Genomic DNA, 19,725 nt, shown 5'->3' on the forward strand with positions numbered 1-19,725 from the left:
GGAACCATGCATCTTTTAAAGCTGTACTTATGATATATCTAGAACACTATAGAAAGAAATGAAAATACAAATAAGTATTGGGAACCAGATGCTTTAATAAACCCTGGGCTACTCAGACCTCTTATGGATACATGTAACATTAGATGTCATGTTAACTTCAAGGAAATTATCCTGAAGACAGCTCACACAACACACACAAAAGCCAACAACAACAACAAACACCTTTCCACACAAGCTCTGGTATAGTTTCTATTTGCCAATAGCAATAGCTGCACGCATGATAAAGTTCTGCTCATCTTTTATTAAAATAAATAAGTAATAACATAAAAGTACTTAGTTTTCTACTAGGCCTACTGACATCTGACTTACCATCAGAAGTAGGATTATAAGAGTTCCATTTTAGCTGTAATATTTATTTTTTAAGATAATGCTACAAAAACTTTCAGTTGGGATTACTCTTCTGTGACATTCAAGTTTGTTCAAAAAGAACAAAAGAAGTATGCATGTGTATACATACACACACACAAAGATTTCCTAAAGAGAAACTGCATGATAGTGGTTTTATGTTTTGTCTTAATTTCAATAAACTAGACACATAATTGGGGATAAATCTTGTTTTCTTACTAGGAGTCCAATTTATTAGGATTATCAAATGCAATGTCTGTAGATCATGAATCTCAGATCAGAACAAATGATAAAAAAAATCAATTTAATACAAATATTATAGTTCTCCTAAACTAAAGGTTATTCACATGGACACCATTCTTCAATAAAGTTTCAAAATAATAATAAAAAGAAAAAGAAAAAATAAAAAAGCCATGTATAGCTCTTCCTATCAGTGCTACTGGGTTTCCTAATGGCTTTACAACAAGCTATCTCAAAGCAACTTTTCTGCCAGCAACATTTTAAAACACTGAAAGCATCAGAAGCAAATATGAAAGGAAAACAGTTGTGATACACAGTGAGAAGGTTGTTCCAGGTTCCTTAACAGAAATACAACGCGCATTATTTAAATGCATTTCTCTGACTGACATGTCATTTCATTGCCGGTAGGAACTACTTCCAAACCAGAAGTATGCGTGTCACAAGTACAGGCTGAGAGCCCACAGTATCTCCTTTTAGCACTTTGTTGTAATACAGCACAGACAACTCACTAGTCCATTCAGTCCTAATTAATGCTACACTGATCATTACAGCAGTTAAACAACAGCATGTCCATCACAGCTGTACTTGTGGTTCAACCACACCTGGTTGCAGTCAAGACTTTCTGTTGCAGTGGTCTCCTTACCCAACACACATACACCTGCTGTGCTTGGTCATTCACCAGCTTGCTGTACATCTGCATCAACTGCACCCAGTTGCCAGTACAACCACCACTGGCTGCTCTGCTTATGTAACCATTATACTATAAAAGAGCTGGTGTATAATGCGAAAGTGCTATTTGCTGATACCCACATGTATTCAGAAATAAACGCAGTCCTCTGTTAGAGCAGGCAAAACAGGACCAGGTCTAACATACACAGCCGACTCACTGGTCACTCAGCAGTCCCACTGCTCCCTACCAAGACTCAGCAACAGGAGTAAGTCTCAAGTTGGAGGGGGAGCTAACAAGCTAACACTTAACCACTCCCCAAAATACAGAAAGATTGTACTTATTCTGCTCAAGAATTATTAAATTCCTTTTGTTGAATGTGTTTCTTGCAAACACACAAGATAACAACACAAAAATACAAGTTAGTGGGTTTTGGTTGATATTACTGGTGACAGAAAGCTACTGACTTCACACTCTCTTCTCCCACCATTTTAACATAGACTATTATGTTCATATTACAAACATAGGAGGCTAGAAGCCTAGATGGATTAGCAACACTCTCCACATTGATTCAGTAATAATGAGAAACTAAGAGAGAATAAAGGTTCTGTTGATTTTGCCATTTTCTACCAAATGCTTGTCAAAACGGAAGTATCCACAAGAACTTACATCAAAACACTCCAATCCTCTTGCCCTGTGTTGTAACCTCTGTCACCAGCCCCATGCTGGTTTATATCAGTTACAAACTGAACTGCAGCACAGCATCCCATGCTCTTCTGCACAACTGACTCTGGCTGAAGCTAATATGTGGTTTGCATCCATAAGAATTGTAAGACTTATTTTTAAGTTGACAAAGCCAATAAAAATAAAAGGCATGACTGATTAAAGAAATTCAAGTTCCTAAATTGAAGCTGTTATAATGGAAAAATACTATTTTCTTGACAAAGGCAAAGATGTATATATATGTAATAGTGAAAACTACTCTAGGCTTTCATGTAACTCCTTTTGTGATTTTTTTCCCTTTTCTTTTTCATTTAAAGGAATTAAAACACAGAACAAAACCAACTCACATTCAATATCAAACAAAGAGTAGCATTCAGTTGTGCATGTCCCCTTCCTTCAAGACCACAATGGGAAGAATGGGACAGAGACTGAAGGACAGAATATTTCTTGCTCTAAGAAGAGATCAGTTGTTTACAAAAGAACAACAGCATTTATGCTTGCCAACAGTGGCAGAAAAAAAAATATCTTGCAAATATTAAGAATAAGTTTTTAAAAATAAGCATATTTTTCATGAGAACAAAAGGTAAACACCAGCCTTAATGAAAATCCAAAGCACATAGTATAGTCAGATTTCACTGTCTACAGATTACTGATCCAACATTGCACTTGACAAGCATTTGCATTTCTATGATGTTCAGGAAGGACATTAAAAATAGTGGGAAGACAAGTGACAAACAAACACCTAAGATGAGTTTGACAGACATTGCCAGTATGTTCCCCAGAGAAAAATGTAGACAAAGTTCTTTTGCACTGGTGTCTCCAAAGACTTTATTGAACTTCAGTTGCAAAATGTGCTTACTTTCCCTGATTTCAGTAACTGCAGATGGACTGTGTCACAATCATAGGAATGCCTGAATTCCCACAATAACATAACCTAGCTTTGGACTGTTAGAGCTACATCAGCCAAAACCCACCGGCTGTTACTTATGTAGATTTATACTTTCATTCTGACCAAGTAATTCTAGTATTTCATGTATGAAATGTTTTTTGTTGTTGTTGTTGTTTTTGTTTTTTTTTTGTTTTTTTTTTTTACTAATTTCTAAAATATTAGTGTTTCATTAGTAATAGAAAAAAAAGTAGCACTTTTAAATGTAGCAAAGGTGTAAAATGGACACAGATCACAATCAAGAACAATGAAATCACTCTCTCTTCACATTTTACCTTACATCCATTTATGAATCCCATTGTATTTCTAAACATATAATATGCAAAAAATATTGACTGCATATTTGCCTACAGAAACTTTAAAAAAATAAAGCCAAATCTCATTTAAAAAGAATATACTCAAATAATATGCCACAATATGCTGTAACTCAGTTTGGTTTTAAACCAAAGGGTGTTTCAGACTTGCACATACAAACTACGAGCTTCTGAAAGGTCACACTAGACATATCTGATGAAAATCATGCTGTAGTATTTCATGGTAATACCAAACATCATGGTTGCTTCAGGTAACTAACAGCATGGGTCTTGGTTTCTTTGATGATGAAAGCAAGCCTTTGTCAGGATTTCTGGCAGCAGCATTACACTTAAAATGTAAGTCTGAAAAAATCAGCTTCATCTCATCTTGATGACCTAGATGGTAATTTGCAAAATGAGAGCCTACTGCTCAGCTGAAACGATATATAATTAAACAGACCTGCTGGTATGCCTTGTATACTTGTGACCAATTTTATATTACCCTTAAGATGTATTAAAAAAATAATCCATTAAAGATTTAAGACAATTAGAGAAGCTCAAAGATCAATTCAGTTCCAACTGACTATTTTGGCTACAAATCTGAATGTCGCTATCACTTCATCTCTCACTGAAGATATCATTTGTTAAACCAAGACTCTAAGACAACACAGTTTAAACAATTTTAAGTTCAAACTTAAGTTGATCTGTATTCAGCTATTAAAGCATAACTTAAGTATGAAGTATGTATTCACCACTGAGACCAAAAAGAAATTACAGGCACAGTAGTATAGTAACCCAAACTCAATTTATCTGTATTACAAGACTCAGATTGTTTACCACACTTAGTGGTAACTCAAAATAAATAAAAAAGCCAGGTATCTCACCTGGTACATATAAAAAACAAGAAAGCTTGAGTTATATACATGGGGACAGAAGTAACTAGAATAATGATTGTATGTACTGTGAAAAAAATGGCATATACAGTAAACAAAGCAAGAGATGTTGCAAACCTCCTACAACAAAATAGGTGGTTTAGTTTTGGATGAAAAGGTTGGGGAGAGCAAGAACAGGAAACATAACGTAACAACCAAGCTTAAATTTAAAGTCATTGCTCTGGTATACGTGCATGTGTGAACACAATGACTCTTACAAAAGTCCTAGAGAATCCTGCTCTTGGCCAGTATTACTTAAGGAAATATATCCTTACAGGTCTGAGACTTAGGAAAACCCAGCCTGAAATTAATTCCTCAGTCACACTGGCATTAAGCAAGGTGAAATGAATGTTCTTACTTAGTAATCTGAAAATAAAAAATAATTGCCTTAGGAGATATGCAGAAAGTTTCTAGTAAAGTAATTGTCAAGCCCTAGTATTAAGAACAAGCCAACTGCATAGCAAAAAAAAAAAAAAAAACCAAAAAAAAACCAACAACAAACAAAACAACCAACCAACAAAAATAATCAAGCAATAAAGTCAGGAGTTTAGTATCATAAACTTAATAGTTAATAACTATTTCACATTTCTTGTCTTTTCTGATGAAGACAAATACACAAAGCTCTAATTCACCTCTGGCATCAATAAGCAGAACTAGTTTTGTTACTAGAAAAGATGTGAAAGCTGTACCTGTCCACCTCCACTGCATTAACAGATTAACAACAATAATCACAAGACATAACAGTATAAAAAGCTGTTATAAAAAGCAGTTCTTTGGCTGCATTATTTTTGGCGTGGGATTTTTGTTTGGTTTTTGCTTTACAAAGATTGTCTTAGGCAAAATTTGTTACATATTATATCTAAAGAAAAAACAGTACTGCTAGAGAAGCACAAATTATAAGTAAAGGAGTTCTTGCAGATTCATATAAAGAAACTAAGGTCAAACATAGTGTAACACGAGTTCTAAATTTCTTACCCGTCCTGCAATTCTGTTCCTGAAAATCCTCAAGGAAACATCTTAACTCTGACATAATGTTATAGACTAAATTACAATCAAAGTTGTTTGATTTACTTTTTTTTTTTATATAAGAATTAAAAATCAAGTAGCTCATGATTGTGCTCAGATATCTGATTCCTAAACTCCTCCAAGCAAAATACTTTAGTATTTCACATAAACCAAGGGATATTAGACCATTATGAAACTGATCAAAAGGACAAATCAGACAAACAGTGCAACTTCTGATAGCTATTTAAGGTAGAAGAGGAAAGGTTAGCAGGAGTATTGGTACTTACTGTGCCCGGCTCTCTGTCTGCTCCCGTAGTAACCAAGAAATGCACAGACATGCCCGTTCAGACACAGAGGCAAGAACAGAAATAAAAAAGGGGGGAAAAAATTAGAACACAAGCCACAAACAGTTTTCAAATGGCTTTTATTTATATAAGTCATTGCACATTCCTAATACAGTGATTTCCTGAAAATTACAGTATTTTGTAAACATGATTTACAGTTTAACCATACACAAAGCCTAGTTTTATTTCATGACAGAATAAATTATTTTCTTTTCAAAAATTAGTCAAGTGCAATTTTGCCCAATATTTAATTGCGTACTAGAATTTAAGCCTATGAAACTAAAGTAACAGATGCAATTATCTAAATCCTTTGTTTGAACACATTCACTTCAAAATTTAACTTCTCATTCCCCCTACCTTCCCACCCACCTACCCATTTAACATCATTACTTTCTTTGAAAAAAAATTACCCATTTAAGCAGTTTAACAGTTTTTCACAATATGGTGCAGGCCACTGGTGTTGCACTAAACATTTACCAGGATGTCAAAATGCCCTGCAAACTATAGGGCATATGACACCTAGTGATCCCCATTTAAAATACTGAAGGTTTCCAAGCTGAATTTTGCTTCAGTGGTATATATGCAGACATTTTTTAAGTTTGCCAACAGTTTATTGTCATTCTATGTAACTTGATTTCTTTAGAGATGCACATAACTTGCAGCAATGCGCAAATCTGACAGTGTCCTAATCAGGCCTGCCATGCCTCTCACCTCTGTGGTGTTCTGCATCGTGATGCTTCTTGTCATCTTTTATTGCCAAGTGAGACTGCCCACCCAAAGCACTAGAAAGGGCAAGGAGGCCAGCACTGCTTCCGAGTGGAGGGATTCCTGAAGGCTGAAGTCCTGATGGATGCGGTGTTAGAGGCACTGGAGGTCCATGGCCATGGGAGAGATGTTGAGCCTGCAACTGCTGCTGCTGTTCCCAGCGTTATCGTCATCCCCAGAAGAACAATGCATAGCACATGGTTTGGGAAGGAAAAGGGAGAAGAGGTTTGGTTAGTTATTGAAAACCAACAGTGCATTTTTATTTTTATTTTTTTAATCTAGGCTTTCCTTTTATCCCAATACACTATAGATACTGCACTGTATTATGCTGTCTGTGGACAACTCTTATCATAACCTATAAAACAAGAAGACTAACTGAATACTTGTTCTACAGCCTGAGAAAAATATTCCATGATTGGAAGCTGTTTTGTTTTAGGCAGCCACTTTCTGTCATAACATTATGAGTGACAAACACACAGCAGTAGCAGAACTCCAGAGAAGGCCTCAAAATCTTCCTTTTCTGTAAAAAGGAATACTACTGCTCTGGGAAAAAAAAATATAAAAAATAATAAAAAAATTCTCTGGTAAGACTGATTTAAACCCACCTTCATCACCCCTGCTACCCAAATCTGGAAAGAATAATTAGGTTTATATTTTGAGTATTAACAAATAAATAAAAGACACCACATAATTTTATACTAAGCATAGTTAAATCTTTTTTTTTTTTTTTTCCTACTAAAGCTTTTGAAAAAAGCTGTTCACAAGATAACATTGTGTTTAGGAAACAATTTTGAGTTTAAAATCCAGGTACTCCAGAGAGCAACAACAACATCAGAAAACTCCCCAAAGGAAATATGGTAGTAATGAATTAAAGTATCTCTTTTTATTTTAAAATCAGCTGGCAGGGTCAGTACCCTGATGAGTAAACATAAACATCCCAGTGATGAAACTGACAAAATAACCTTTAAGCAATTTTAGAAACAGATTCCTTATAATGGATGATTTTTTATTGTATTTTATTTTTTTTTAATATTTACTCAATAGGGAAGTTATTTTCTAATTAAAGCTGTTATGGTTCTACTAACATTTTCCAAGTTCAGCTAACCATTTATTTTGACCAAAATGCTGAGCACAGATTTCTTGGGAAAATTAGGTTTCAAAACCATCTTTAGCTCAATCATAGCTCCTCTTTAGTTTGCTACAGCAAAACAGATGTTCTGCCTCTTTCCTGCTTTCTTGTGCCTGGGCACATGAACAGAAAACAACAAGCTTGGACACACTCCACCCGCCCACTGCTGAATGTAGACATCATCAAAAAAGCAAGGGAATATCACTGAAGTCATGCAATCAAGCAGATGTCACACAAGCAAATGTCTGACCTACTCAATGCCAGTCATCCTGTCAACAGTAGGCAAAGTTATTACAGTACTGCTGAGAGCTACTGGAAGCTCACCTAAGCAGAAGGTAGAATTAAGATCACAGTATTTCACAAATTACTCCAAAATATCTTCTTCCATACCTCCCAAGACTCTAAGAAAAACAAACCAACAACACCCACATAGTATCTACAGGCAGATGAATTACGTTACTATTGAGATAACTAGCGTACCTCTGTAACTTTTATTTCATACATGTCCACCCAAGACATTCCTTGAGCTGTTTAAGAATGCCTGCAGACATAAGCAACTCACATTGAAGAACTCTGGACTGGACAGGCTATGCTTGCACTTCTCTGTTGCCCCCACCTGCAAAGCATCCATCATTTACTTGTTTCTCATATACAGGACAAACCTCAAAAATCTACTAAAACCCCTTCACGCAATTATACAAAGCCACAACTGTACCAAAACTTTGGCTTCTTAGACCAAATTTCACAAATTCATTTTCATATGGTGTACAAAAAATTTAGTCTTCATTGCAATACATGTACATGTACATGTATTGCAATGAAGCGGAGCCAACGGAGCGAACTAGGAAAGGTGCCCTCCTTGACCTGTTGCTAGAAAACAGAGAGGGTCTGGTGGGAGATGTGGTGATTGGTGGCCGCCTCGGTCATAGCGACTATGAAGTGGTTGAGTTCAAAATTTACGGTGACAGAAGGAAAAGTGCCACCAAAACCTCATCCCTAGATATGGGGAAAGCGGACTTCAGGCTGCTCAGGGAACTAGTCAGCAAGGCCCCCTGGGAAGCTGCTCTTGAAGGCCTCGATGTCCACCAGTGCTGGTCATTCTTTAAGCGATGCCTCCTAGAAGCGCAAGATCAGGCAATTCCTAAATACCGCAAGTCAGGCAGGCGGGGCAGGAGGCTGGCGTGGCTGACCAGGAACATTCTAATGGAGATTAGGCGGAAACAGAGAGTGTTTCGCTACTGGAAGGAGGGCCGGGTGTCATGGAAAGAATACAGGGATGCTGTTCGTGTTTGTAGGGAGAAAATTTGTGTGGCTAAAGCACACCTAGAGTTGAAGCTGGCTGTGTCTGTGAGAGAAAATAAAAAGGGTTTTTTTTAGATATGTGAATGGAAAAAGGAGAACTAAAGAATACACAGGGCCACTCCTTGTTAGAGAAGGTCTCCTCACAGACAATGACATAGGCAAAGCAGAGACGCTTAACACCTTCTTTGCCTCTGTCTTCAATGCCGATGATGGGCTTTGGGACCCAGGGTGCCCTGAGCTGGAGGACCGGGACGGTGGGGATGACAAACTCCCAACCGACCCTGAACGTGTGCGGGATTTGCTACTCCACCTGGATCCCTACAAGTCCATGGGTCCGGATGGGATTCATCCCCGGGTGCTGAAAGAGCTGGTGGACGTCATCGCAGAACCTCTCTCAATTATTTTTCAACGATCCTGGGAATCTGGAGAGGTCCCAGTAGACTGGAAGCTGGCAAATGTGCCGATTTTCAAGAAGGGTCAGAAAGAAGACCCTAGCAATTACAGGCCTGTCAGTCTCACGTCAGTGCCTGGTAAAATCATGGAGAAGATGGTTCTCGAACTTATTGAGGCACACCTGGGGGACAAAGCAGTCATTGGTCCCAGCCAGCATGGGTTTGTGAAGGGTAGGTCCTGCCTAACTAACCTGATTTCCTTTTATGATAAGATCACCCCTATGGTGGACCAAGGGAAACCAGCTGATGTGATTTTCTTGGACTTCAGCAAGGCTTTTGACACGGTTTCCCATAGGATTCTACTGGACAAAATGTCCACCATACAGCTAAATAAAAACATCATACGATGGGTGAGCAATTGGCTAACGGGCAGGGCCCAAAGGGTTATGGTAAATGGGGCTGCGTCAGGCTGGCGGGCGGTCACCAGTGGGGTCCCTCAAGGCTCCATTTTAGGGCCAGTACTTTTCAATATTTTTATAAACGATCTGGATGTAGGAATAGAAGGTATTTTGAGCAAGTTTGCCGATGACACCAAACTTGGAGGAGTTGTGGACTCGAATGAGGGTGGAAAGGCCTTGCAGAGGGATCTGGATAGGTTGGAGAGCTGGGAGATCGCCAACCGCATGAAGTTCAATAAGAGCAAGTGCCGGGTCCTGCACCTGGGACGGGGAAACTCTGGCTGCACGTACAGACTGGGCGATGAGACGCTGGAGAGCAGCCTAGAAGAGAGGGATCTGGGGGTCGTGGTAGACAGCAAGTTGAATATGAGCCGGCAGTGTGCCCTGGCAGCCAGGAGGGCCAACCGTGTCCTGGGGTGCATCAAGCACGGCATCGCTAGTAGGTCAAGGGAGGTGATTGTCCCGCTCTACTCTGCGCTGGTGCGGCCCCACCTTGAGTACTGTGTGCAGTTCTGGGCACCACAGTATAAGAAGGACATGAAACTGTTGGAGAGTGTCCAGAGGAGGGCTACGAAGATGGTGAAAGGCCTGGAGGGGAAGACGTACGAGGAACGGCTGAGGGCACTGGGCCTGTTCAGCCTGGAGAAGAGGAGGCTGAGGGGAGACCTCATCGCAGTCTACAACTTCCTCGTAAGGGGGTGTCGAGAGGCAGGAGACCTTTTCTCCATTAACACCAGTGACAGGACCCGCGGGAACGGGGTTAAGCTGAGGCAGGGGAAATTTAGGCTTGACATCAGGAGGGGGTTCTTCACAGAGAGGGTGGTTGCACACTGGAACAGGCTCCCCAGGGAAGTGGTCACTGCACCGAGCCTGACTGAATTTAAGAGGAGATTGGACTGTGCACTTAGTCACATGGTCTGAACTTTTGGGTAGACCTGTGCGGTGTCAAGAGTTGGACTTGATGATCCTTAAGGGTCCCTTCCAACTCAGGATATTCTATATTCTATGATTCTATGATTCTACATTCTCATCTCTATTCTTACCAACTCTTAAATACACTTAAAAGACAAGGTAAGAGAAAGGTAGCTCTTTTTCTTTTACTTTAATGTTTATAAGAACATAGAAAGTAATATTTTGAAGGAAGCATTAGGAGTTATTTTCATTTGAAAAAGTTAAAGCAGCAGACCAGCTTCTACAAAATCAAGTTGCTATTGCTACTGCTAGTGAAACCTCATTTCACTACACTGCTGCTTCTTCAGAAGCATCAATAAAGAGCACTGCAGAAGTCTGACAATACTGTGTTTTTTTTTCCCATTCAAACTCTGAAGAACAAGAGGATATCTCTCCCTCTCACAGACTTTATCAGTAGTTTCCAACATATTTCTTCAACTCAAGAGAAAACTTGATATTTTGGAAGGCTCTTTAAGAGAGATGGTATCTTAAGTCATTCTGTTCCTCTTTGATCAACGAGCTTGGTCATCTGCGCTTCTACCCATGCAACAACATGCATCAGCAGCACTACAATGCATTCATAACCTCGGTCTTGTCCCCAGGTGTACTATCACACTGGATTACCTAGCTGTGGTGTGAAATTGGCTAAGAACAAAAATTGATTTCTCTCCTCCAAATCAGTTTTGTGGAGAGAAACCTGTTCCTGTTTCCAACAGTGAGCTCAAATTAGCTTATTTTGCAGTGTGGGCACAGGAAGTCAAAACAGGGAAATGAAGTTAAATTGTTTCTATTCTTGTCCCTGTAGCTTCAGGACGCCTGTGAAGATTCTGCTTTTTCATGCCCAGTTCAATTAGCAAATAAGTTAATCCACACAATTTCAGGAAGCGAAGCTTAATTCTTTAGAAACCAACCTGCTAAGGACATGCTACCTGCAATTACACTTGCTCTGCTTTGTAGCCTACACAAAGTGTATTTTGTAAGTCCCAGAAATTATGAACAGATTAATCTCTTCCAACGAAGTCCTTAACACTGAAGGGATGTGACACAGAAGGGCTACATCCTGTTTCTGACAGAACGGCATGTGAAAGCTGGGGAGCAACGCCCAGTTTAAGGTATAGAATATAGTACGAGAGCTGTAGATGGAAACTTCATCGCAATACCCTGCAGCTTTGCAAAATGGTTACTTAGGGCAGCAGAAAAAAATAATTCACAAAGATGCTTAAATTTGCAACAATATTAAATAGACATATGACCAAAAAACTGATCATGGTCTTTAATGCCAAAGATGTTAAATTCTTTCTAACACACCAATAAACATAATCCTTTCCAAAAGTTCATACCCTGTTACCTTTTTATTTATACAACTTGAATTGCCAAAAGTATATTGCATTTTTTCTAGAAAAAGGAATATGATACTGCGCACAAAGAGAAAAACTAAAGACAGGGTAGATGCATAACAGCAGTGCTCACCAGATGTATTTAGAAACTAGACATTTGCCATTGTACATCCTAGAAACAATTGTTATGCATATAATCACTTTCCTGTCACTTCAAAGACACTAATGCCTGGTCTGCCACCTTTTAAGAGCTTAGCAGCAGTGAGATATAAAACTGAAGAAGTTGGCAGCAGTATCATGGTCCACTAGGCATGTTCATTAGCACTTAATTAAAAACTAGACACCTGCCATAAGAAGTGTGCTCAGAAAAGGATGAGTAACAGGTCTGTCTTACTACCAATTATTACCATTACTTGAAGAGCAAGGGCTGTGTCCAGTTTCAGAGGGATGTGGGAACGCAGAAAAGAGGGCAATGATGCATACGTAAGTGACTGCACTGAGATAATTAACCATAGCATTGATTTTTAAAAGCATCAATAGTTCACCCACCATTTTGTTGCAAAACCAGAAGCTCTTCATATTTGCAAAGGGAGGAAAGAAATGGTGCATTCAGCTTACCGTCTAGCATCAGACTTTATTGCCTATTTTTTCCCAGTAACCCCCTAACTAGACTGCAGAGACCCCAAAATAAACGTGAAAAACACAGTGCTTCCTTCTAGCACCTCCTAGCCATCTTAAAGGTGGTACAATTCTTCTCCTCCAACACCTTAGTTGCAATTATACAGAGATCTTTAACTAGGACTCAAAATTCAGAATGAATTTTCAATCTCTGCCACAGGCTTCCAGAGGCAAAGTTAGTAAGTTCTTGTTTATATACAGGAAATCCATGTCACAAACACATACCTACTTCTGGTTCTTTATCTGTCAACACTGACCAAGAAGCACTGTAATTCCCATTCCTACCATAAAGCAGTTCTACTAATGTCACAAATACCTATGGCTTAGTCTAGTTTTGAATTCCTAGTTTTGAATGGTTGCAAGTATTCCTCTATTCTTAAACAGAGGTGACTACTATTCTTAAACAGATGTGATGTACTATTCATTATCTATCCAATTGCACAGAATTCAGAATTCACAGGTAATTGCAAACCAACAATGGGAAAAGGTTACATATCTGGTCCCAAACTACAATAGATGTTTTCTCCAGTGGTCTTCTGAACAAACATCCAGGAAGAGAAAAAGAATTCTAGAAAACATGATCTGCACTAGCTCTGGTAACACTATGAACAGTGGCTACATAGATTCATTCTAAAAAAAATATATGGCAAGCACAAAAGTAATTTAGAGACCTAACATGCAAAGGGCACTATTTCATGTCAACTGCTGTAGAACAGAAGAAACGTGACTTTATTAAACTCAAGAAGGCAGAAAGATATGAAGAAAAAAACACAAAACAAAAATAACAAAAAACCACCACCCAACCACTACCAAAACAACAAAAAGCATTATTGTTTATGCATTGCCATATTCTGTCCCTTCCCAAACAAGTGCTTAAGTGGAAGGAGGTGAGAAGTAGTACAAAATCTTTATGGCCAAATGGACACGAGAGCCACTGTTTGAGCAGATACAGCCAGCCAACCAATAAACCCTTTCTCTCTCTGTTTAGAAAGATTCTTACAACCACCAATGCAAAAAAAAAGTTGGAAAAAAAAAAAGACCTTCCAGAAAAGGAAACAACCGAAGATAATGCTCCTGCCAGATCCAGCCTTCTACATTACCTTGGAAGACAAAAACCTGCACACATCACCTATACTAGCAAAAGCCAAACCTAGCAGTAACTCTCATTTGACAACCTAATGCATAAACTTACACTTGCATTTAAATGTCTGTAATTACTTTCAGAAGACTACTTCACCTACAGGTAAGCACATTCTCAATGATGCCAGATAACCCTCCCTTAAAAATATATCCACATTCTTCTTTACAAATGTGAATGTACTTGTATACAGATATATACTGGCAATACTTTCCAACATGGATTGCTTACTACTCAACTTTCTAACTTTACTTCACCAGCAGCAGCAGTGCTTCCTTTTCTCTGCCTTTGCATGCTTCTTTTTCTTTGATATTATGACTATTAGACTAATTGCAAAGTGTGTTAGAGGTCCCTACAAGATATTTCCTTCTTATTTGAATCTTATTCTTCAATACCATAGCAGTAACATGCAAAATCAAGCTCTGAGAGTTTGTTTTCTTCTGCAGGTGACACAAAAACCGGAAGTGGCTGAAATGATTGACAGCCATGCTGCCATCCAGAAGAAACTCAACAGGATGGAGAAATGGTCAGGAAACTCACAAAGGTCAACAAAGGGAATTGCGAAGTCCTGCATCTGGGGAGGAACATAGCTAAGAACAAGTACATGCTGGGTGCCATCTGACCAGAAAGCAGAGGCAGAGAAGGACCTGGGGGTCCTGGTGGACAGCAAGTAGCACATAAGCCAGCAATGTGCCCTTGACACAGAGAAGGTTAATGGTGTCCTGGGCTACATGAAGCAAAGTAATGTCAACAGGCCAAAAGAGGTGATATTACTTCTCTATTCAGCAATGGTAAGGCTGTAGCTGGAATACTGTGTCCAATTCTGGGGTCCCCAATACAAGAGAGACCTGGATATGCTGGAGAGAAGCCATTGAAGAACCACAAAAACAAAGAAGGGACTGGAGCATCTCTCCCATGAGGAGAAGCTGAGAGAGACTGGACTGTTCAGCCTGGAAAAGAGAAAGCTCAGGGGTAATATCATCAAGGTGTCCAAGTATCTGAAGAGAAGGTACAAAGACAAAGCCAGTGGTGCCAGGACAAAAAGCAGTAAGCAAGAAGTGGAACACAGGAAACACTTTACACTTTTGTAAAGTCAAAAAGCCACCTTGGTCAAAAGCCACCATGACATAGTCCTGGGCAACCTATTCTAGGTGGCCCTACTTGAGCAGTGGGGATAGAGCAGATGACCTCCAAAAGCCTCTTTCAGCCTCAACCATTCTGTGTTTCTTACAGTTTACTGTTTTCTCTGTTTAAGTGCTTTTTAGAAAAATGAGAGTCAGCTACTGCTGTCACTGCTTCATTTCCTATCTTTCCCTTGAAACATCTGTGTTTATTTCGGTTCATTTGATTTCTTTACTACCTCTTCTTTTAAAGGCATAGATTTAATTCTGACAGATAGGAAGCTATACTGTATCAGAGTAAACAAACTTGAAAGTGCCCACTACTGCATCTCTAGCTTGTGAGCCGAGAATGGAGTCTTTGTAGCTTTGTACAAGTTATTTGAAAACTAGCCATTATGCAAACAAGCCACAGTGACTCCAGTGAGGGAAGAGAATGTCCCCTTAGAACAAAGAAACAGTGTCTTCAGCAAGCCTCTTCTATCTATATAACGCATAAAATGTCATCTTGCTACAGAGATTTAAGTCCACAGACAGACTGATTGGCAAAAGCTATCCAAAACCATGTATTTCAGACACACAACATTTGTGTGAGACAATGACATGACTATTTAAAGACCCAACTGTCTCATGGGAAAAAACCTTTTCCTTTTTCATGAAGAAAAGGCATAGATAATATCTTTGGGTCTTAACACATATTTTCCACTCCCACAAAAAATAATAAAAAAAAACTTTTACTATGTACAAAATATCAGTAAGCAAATATCAAAGTTAGGAAGAAGATGAAAAGACAAAGTTTTTTTTCTTTATTTTCTACTACAGGAATTTGCCTTAAATTAAAATGTAGAATTCTGAAAAGAAAACTTGTTGGAAAATATTTGCAGCTCTTGCTTCCACTTTGTCAAACAACTCAAACCACACTAATAAATTTCAGTTGCACATCTTACCAATTTTTCTAGAACAGAGGTTATACAATTTGCCTCACACAAACCAGAACACACAATATACTGGCAAAAAGACAGCTTCCTCAAACACACTCCCAAGCAGTCCTTTTCTCACAAATTAGCTTCATCTCTAAGATAACTAAAATAAGGCTGAAAAGTTGTACAAACTAGGGGATGGCAGGCTGGAGTCCTGCAGAAAAGGATCTGGGGTTCTGGTCAACAGCAAGTTGAATGTGATCCAGCAGTGTGTCCTGGCAGCCACAAGGGCCAGCCATGCCCTGAGCTGCACCAAGCATGGCACCACTAGTCAGTCAAGAGAAGGGATTGTCCCTCTCTGCTCCAAGCTGGTATGCAGTCTTCTTGAGCTGTCTGCAGTTTTGGGTGACAATATAACAAAGAGATAAAAGTATCAGACAATGTCCAAAGGAGGGCTGCAAAGATGGTGAAGGGTGTAGAGGGGAAGACATATGAGGAGCAGCTGAGGCCCCTTGGTTTGCTCAGCCCTGAGGAGAGCAGGCTGAGGGGAGGCCTCATGGCGGCCTGTAGCTCCCTCACAAGGGGAGCAGAGGGGCAGGCATTGAGCTCTGCTCTCTGGGGACAGCGACAGGACCCAAGGGGACGGCATGGAGCTGGGACAGGGGAGGGTCAGGCTGGGGGTTAGGGAAAGGGTCTGCACACAGAGGGTGGTCGGGCACTGGGACAGGTTGCCCAGGGCAGTGGTCACAGCGCTGATGCTGCTGTAGTTCAAGAAGACTTAGGACAATGCTCTCAGATATAGGGTCTGTTTTTTGGGTGGTGCTGGTGCAGAGCTAGCAGCTGGACTCTATGATCCTTGGGGTACCTTCCAACCCTGGATATTTTAAGTTATATTTTACTACTTTGCTGATACAGTGACTCCAAGCACATTAATAAACTCAGCTCTTCTAACATCTTTACCTATATAAATAAAAAGAAAAATCATATATGAAACACTCAGCATATTCAAAGTACTCAGTGAAAAGAATGCAAAGGAACACAAAGTATACATTTGTGAACTAACTTCTGTCTTCCTTTCTTAACTCCTTTTTGACTTGATCACTTGATTCCTTCTTCCCTCTGTTATTTCCCTCCTTTTCAGGATTCATTTCCATCTGTCTGCTGTGAGATCCTCCTTCAGAAATGAAGTCTTGCCTCCTCTTTGTTCTTCAGAAAATTCAAAATAGGTAAAGCAAGGTTGACTTCAATGGGTCCACGAAGATTAAAAAAGAGCACTTTGTGCATGGGTGCTCCCAACCACACAGTGTTGCATACCTGCTTCACTATAAAATGTGTTTCTTCTATGGATTTGTACAACACAAATTTACAATAACATACCTAAAAATACCTAACCTGGCCAACTCTAAAGAATGAAGGGGAAAAAGCAACAGACTCTCATCTTTCAAAATTAAGAAAAGTTAATGAACTCTTACAAGCACAACTCCCCATACATTTGCTATGTAAGGCTAAAGGTTATTGCTTATCAAAGAAAAAATAAAAACTAGTTGCAGTCATGATAAAAAAATAGTGTGCAGTGAAGCTGCCACACAACTTATCTGAAGCAAAAAACATGGTGTTGACTAGCACTGTAGTTCAGAAGAAAAAATACTTATTTATTCCATGGAAAATAAATACAACACATCCTAACCTGGGGCAAACAAACCACTGGTGCACATGGGTCATCTCCAAAGAACCTACAGCAGGGAACTGAGATAGCAATTCTCAGTAGGGGGCAAAGTAGCTATACTGAAGCCTGCACCTAGCTAGCAAAACTCTAAATTCATTTTTCTATTAAAATAACTGGAAGAGTTTGAGAGCTCTTTAAAATACTTATGTAACAGAGATACCAAGTATATCCTTTGGCATGTATTTTATAATATGTTCAGTACTTCATGAAGAATTAAGATTATTTTTTTTTAATAAGGAAACTGACATCTCTCATCACAAGGAAATCTTGGCTTGTTATCAAATCAAATTACATAGTCAGTACCAGTCTACTTAAAAGTACACACAGACTTCTGTGGAATCACAAGATCTCATTTTTAGTTTTAATACTGTCATTGGCTTCGCACCTATAGAATGGAGAAAAAGAATTATATTGCTCCCCAATATAATGCAAATACAAAATATAAAAGTAATTTCAAAGGGTAGCTTGTTAACCATTAATTAGTTTCCACATCACCATTACAGATCACAGACACACAGATTGCAGTGGAGGAAGAAGTACTTTACCTTTTCCTCAGCTCTATGTTGAGCAGCAACTCTAATCTTTGCTGTGCATTTCTGTCTCACTTAACAACTAGGCTTCTCTGCACTTCCTTCTGGCATTCTGGAGGACAAGTCCAGGCACCATAACTAGAAAGCTGAAGAGATATTACACTTTGGGCTCTTCAAAAAGATCACTGTAAACAGCAATGACAGATGTGGGTAACCACACCCAAATAGATTTGTCACCGCACCCAGTGAATGAGCATGTCAGCTGTTTTTCTGCTAAAATGATCAGCAATTAACTATTTAATAAAAGTTTAGTAATAATCGTTAAATGGAATGATTTTTAATATCCCATTGACATGGAGGGAATAATTATACAGCCCTGCCAGCATGACTGGCACTTTCACAAGAGCAAACCTGCACTAGCAGCCTAGATATGCCGTGGAACCTCTGAGGCTTGTTCCACATCCGCAAAGTCCCACAGCGAGGACGCAGGATCCTGCCAGCAGATGGGATTCTTCCAGTTCAGCAGCATCTTCTCCCTAAAGTGAACTAGCTACATCTTGGCTGCACTGGTGTAGCTGCATCCACACAAGGGCTTTTTGGCATCATTTTGGCATGTGTTGTAAACCAATCTAAACCTTTGTATTTTGTACCAAGTGTAGACCATTAAAGCATGGTTAGTGCTTGTATCAGCAGCTATGCCAGCAACATAGAAAGAAGCCCACTAAACAAAGAAACTAGCATAACCTTGTATGTATAGACATACGTACATTTTAAATATTATGTATTCATGTATGCAATGATGTATTTTAAGTATTAGATACATTTTTAAAGTAAGTTCCCTTCTCTGCACATACAAACAATATGTAGCTTTTCCACTGATCTCTATGCTTTGAAAAAAAATTATCACAGGCCTGGCTTTACAACATCCTGTCAAACAGTTTATAGGAAAAAAAAAATAGAAATAAGTCACAGAAGAACCAGTTCTAAAGATTCTTGTTTTAATAATGACTTTTTTCTCCTTAGGTTAAATTCTGAAGAATTAAGTGACAAACAGCAAAGCTGAAGTCAGCACTGGAAGAAAAAGACATGGGAACAATGGAGGAATCAGAGAAGCTTTTATAAAGGACAGATGCCACAGGGTAGAATGGGGAGGAGGGGTAGAGGCAGGGAAAAAAAAAAAAAAAAAAAAAAAAGGATCCTTGGGCAGGAAAACATGTCTTCAAAGAACATCTCAGACTCTAAAGGAAAGTAACAAATTGAAAACCACAATCTAAAAACCACAGAAGACAACCTTAAATTCTCCATTGCTTGATCCAGGAAAGACAAAAGCTGTTTTTCTGAAACCAATTATATTCTTCTCATCACTGTCAGCATAAGTTTCTTAGAGAAGTAAGCTTTTTTTTTTTTCCTCTTTTTGCCTTTTTTTTTTTTTGAAAAAAAAAAAAAAAAAAAAAAAAGCTTTAGACAGGTACATATTGCTTGTTCTAAAGACTCGGAGGCAAGCCTTAAGTCTGTAGAATGAAGCTGCCAGCACACATTGCTTCTGGTTTGCAAAAACTGCCAACACACTTTTTTCTGGGGCAACCGTAAGTTCCCACTATTACTTGCCTTCTAACCCCAATCTACATGTTTGCTTTTTTTTTTTTTTTTTTTGCTACTGTTAGCATGTCACTACCATTTAAACATACTTCAAAAGCATGTTCCTGCTGCCACAGCAGCCAAAAAC

At 39.0% G+C, this 19,725-nt stretch overlaps 1 protein-coding gene across 9 annotated transcripts in view; it reads right to left on the reverse strand.

Moving 5' to 3' along the window:
- Nucleotides 1-19,725, reverse strand: part of TLE1 (TLE family member 1, transcriptional corepressor) — a 78,494-nt gene that overhangs the window by 28,232 nt on the left and 30,537 nt on the right. For 4 of the 9 annotated variants that reach the window (XM_038170654.2, XM_038170657.2, XM_038170656.2 and 1 more), the window contains exons 7-8: nt 6,267-6,471; nt 5,499-5,515 (exon numbers count right to left, since the gene is read on the reverse strand). In XM_038170654.2, coding sequence (XP_038026582.1) covers nt 5,499-5,515; nt 6,267-6,471 — 222 coding nt within the window. Of the gene's footprint in view, nt 1-5,498; nt 5,516-6,266; nt 6,472-8,011; nt 8,066-19,725 lie in introns of all 9 variants that reach the window. The other 5 variants (XM_038170655.2, XM_038170658.2, XM_038170660.2 and 2 more) reach the window with 2 other exon arrangements.

This window comes from Anas platyrhynchos, chromosome Z (genome assembly GCF_047663525.1).
Source record: "Anas platyrhynchos isolate ZD024472 breed Pekin duck chromosome Z, IASCAAS_PekinDuck_T2T, whole genome shotgun sequence".
Taxonomy (NCBI): Eukaryota; Metazoa; Chordata; class Aves; order Anseriformes; family Anatidae; genus Anas; species Anas platyrhynchos.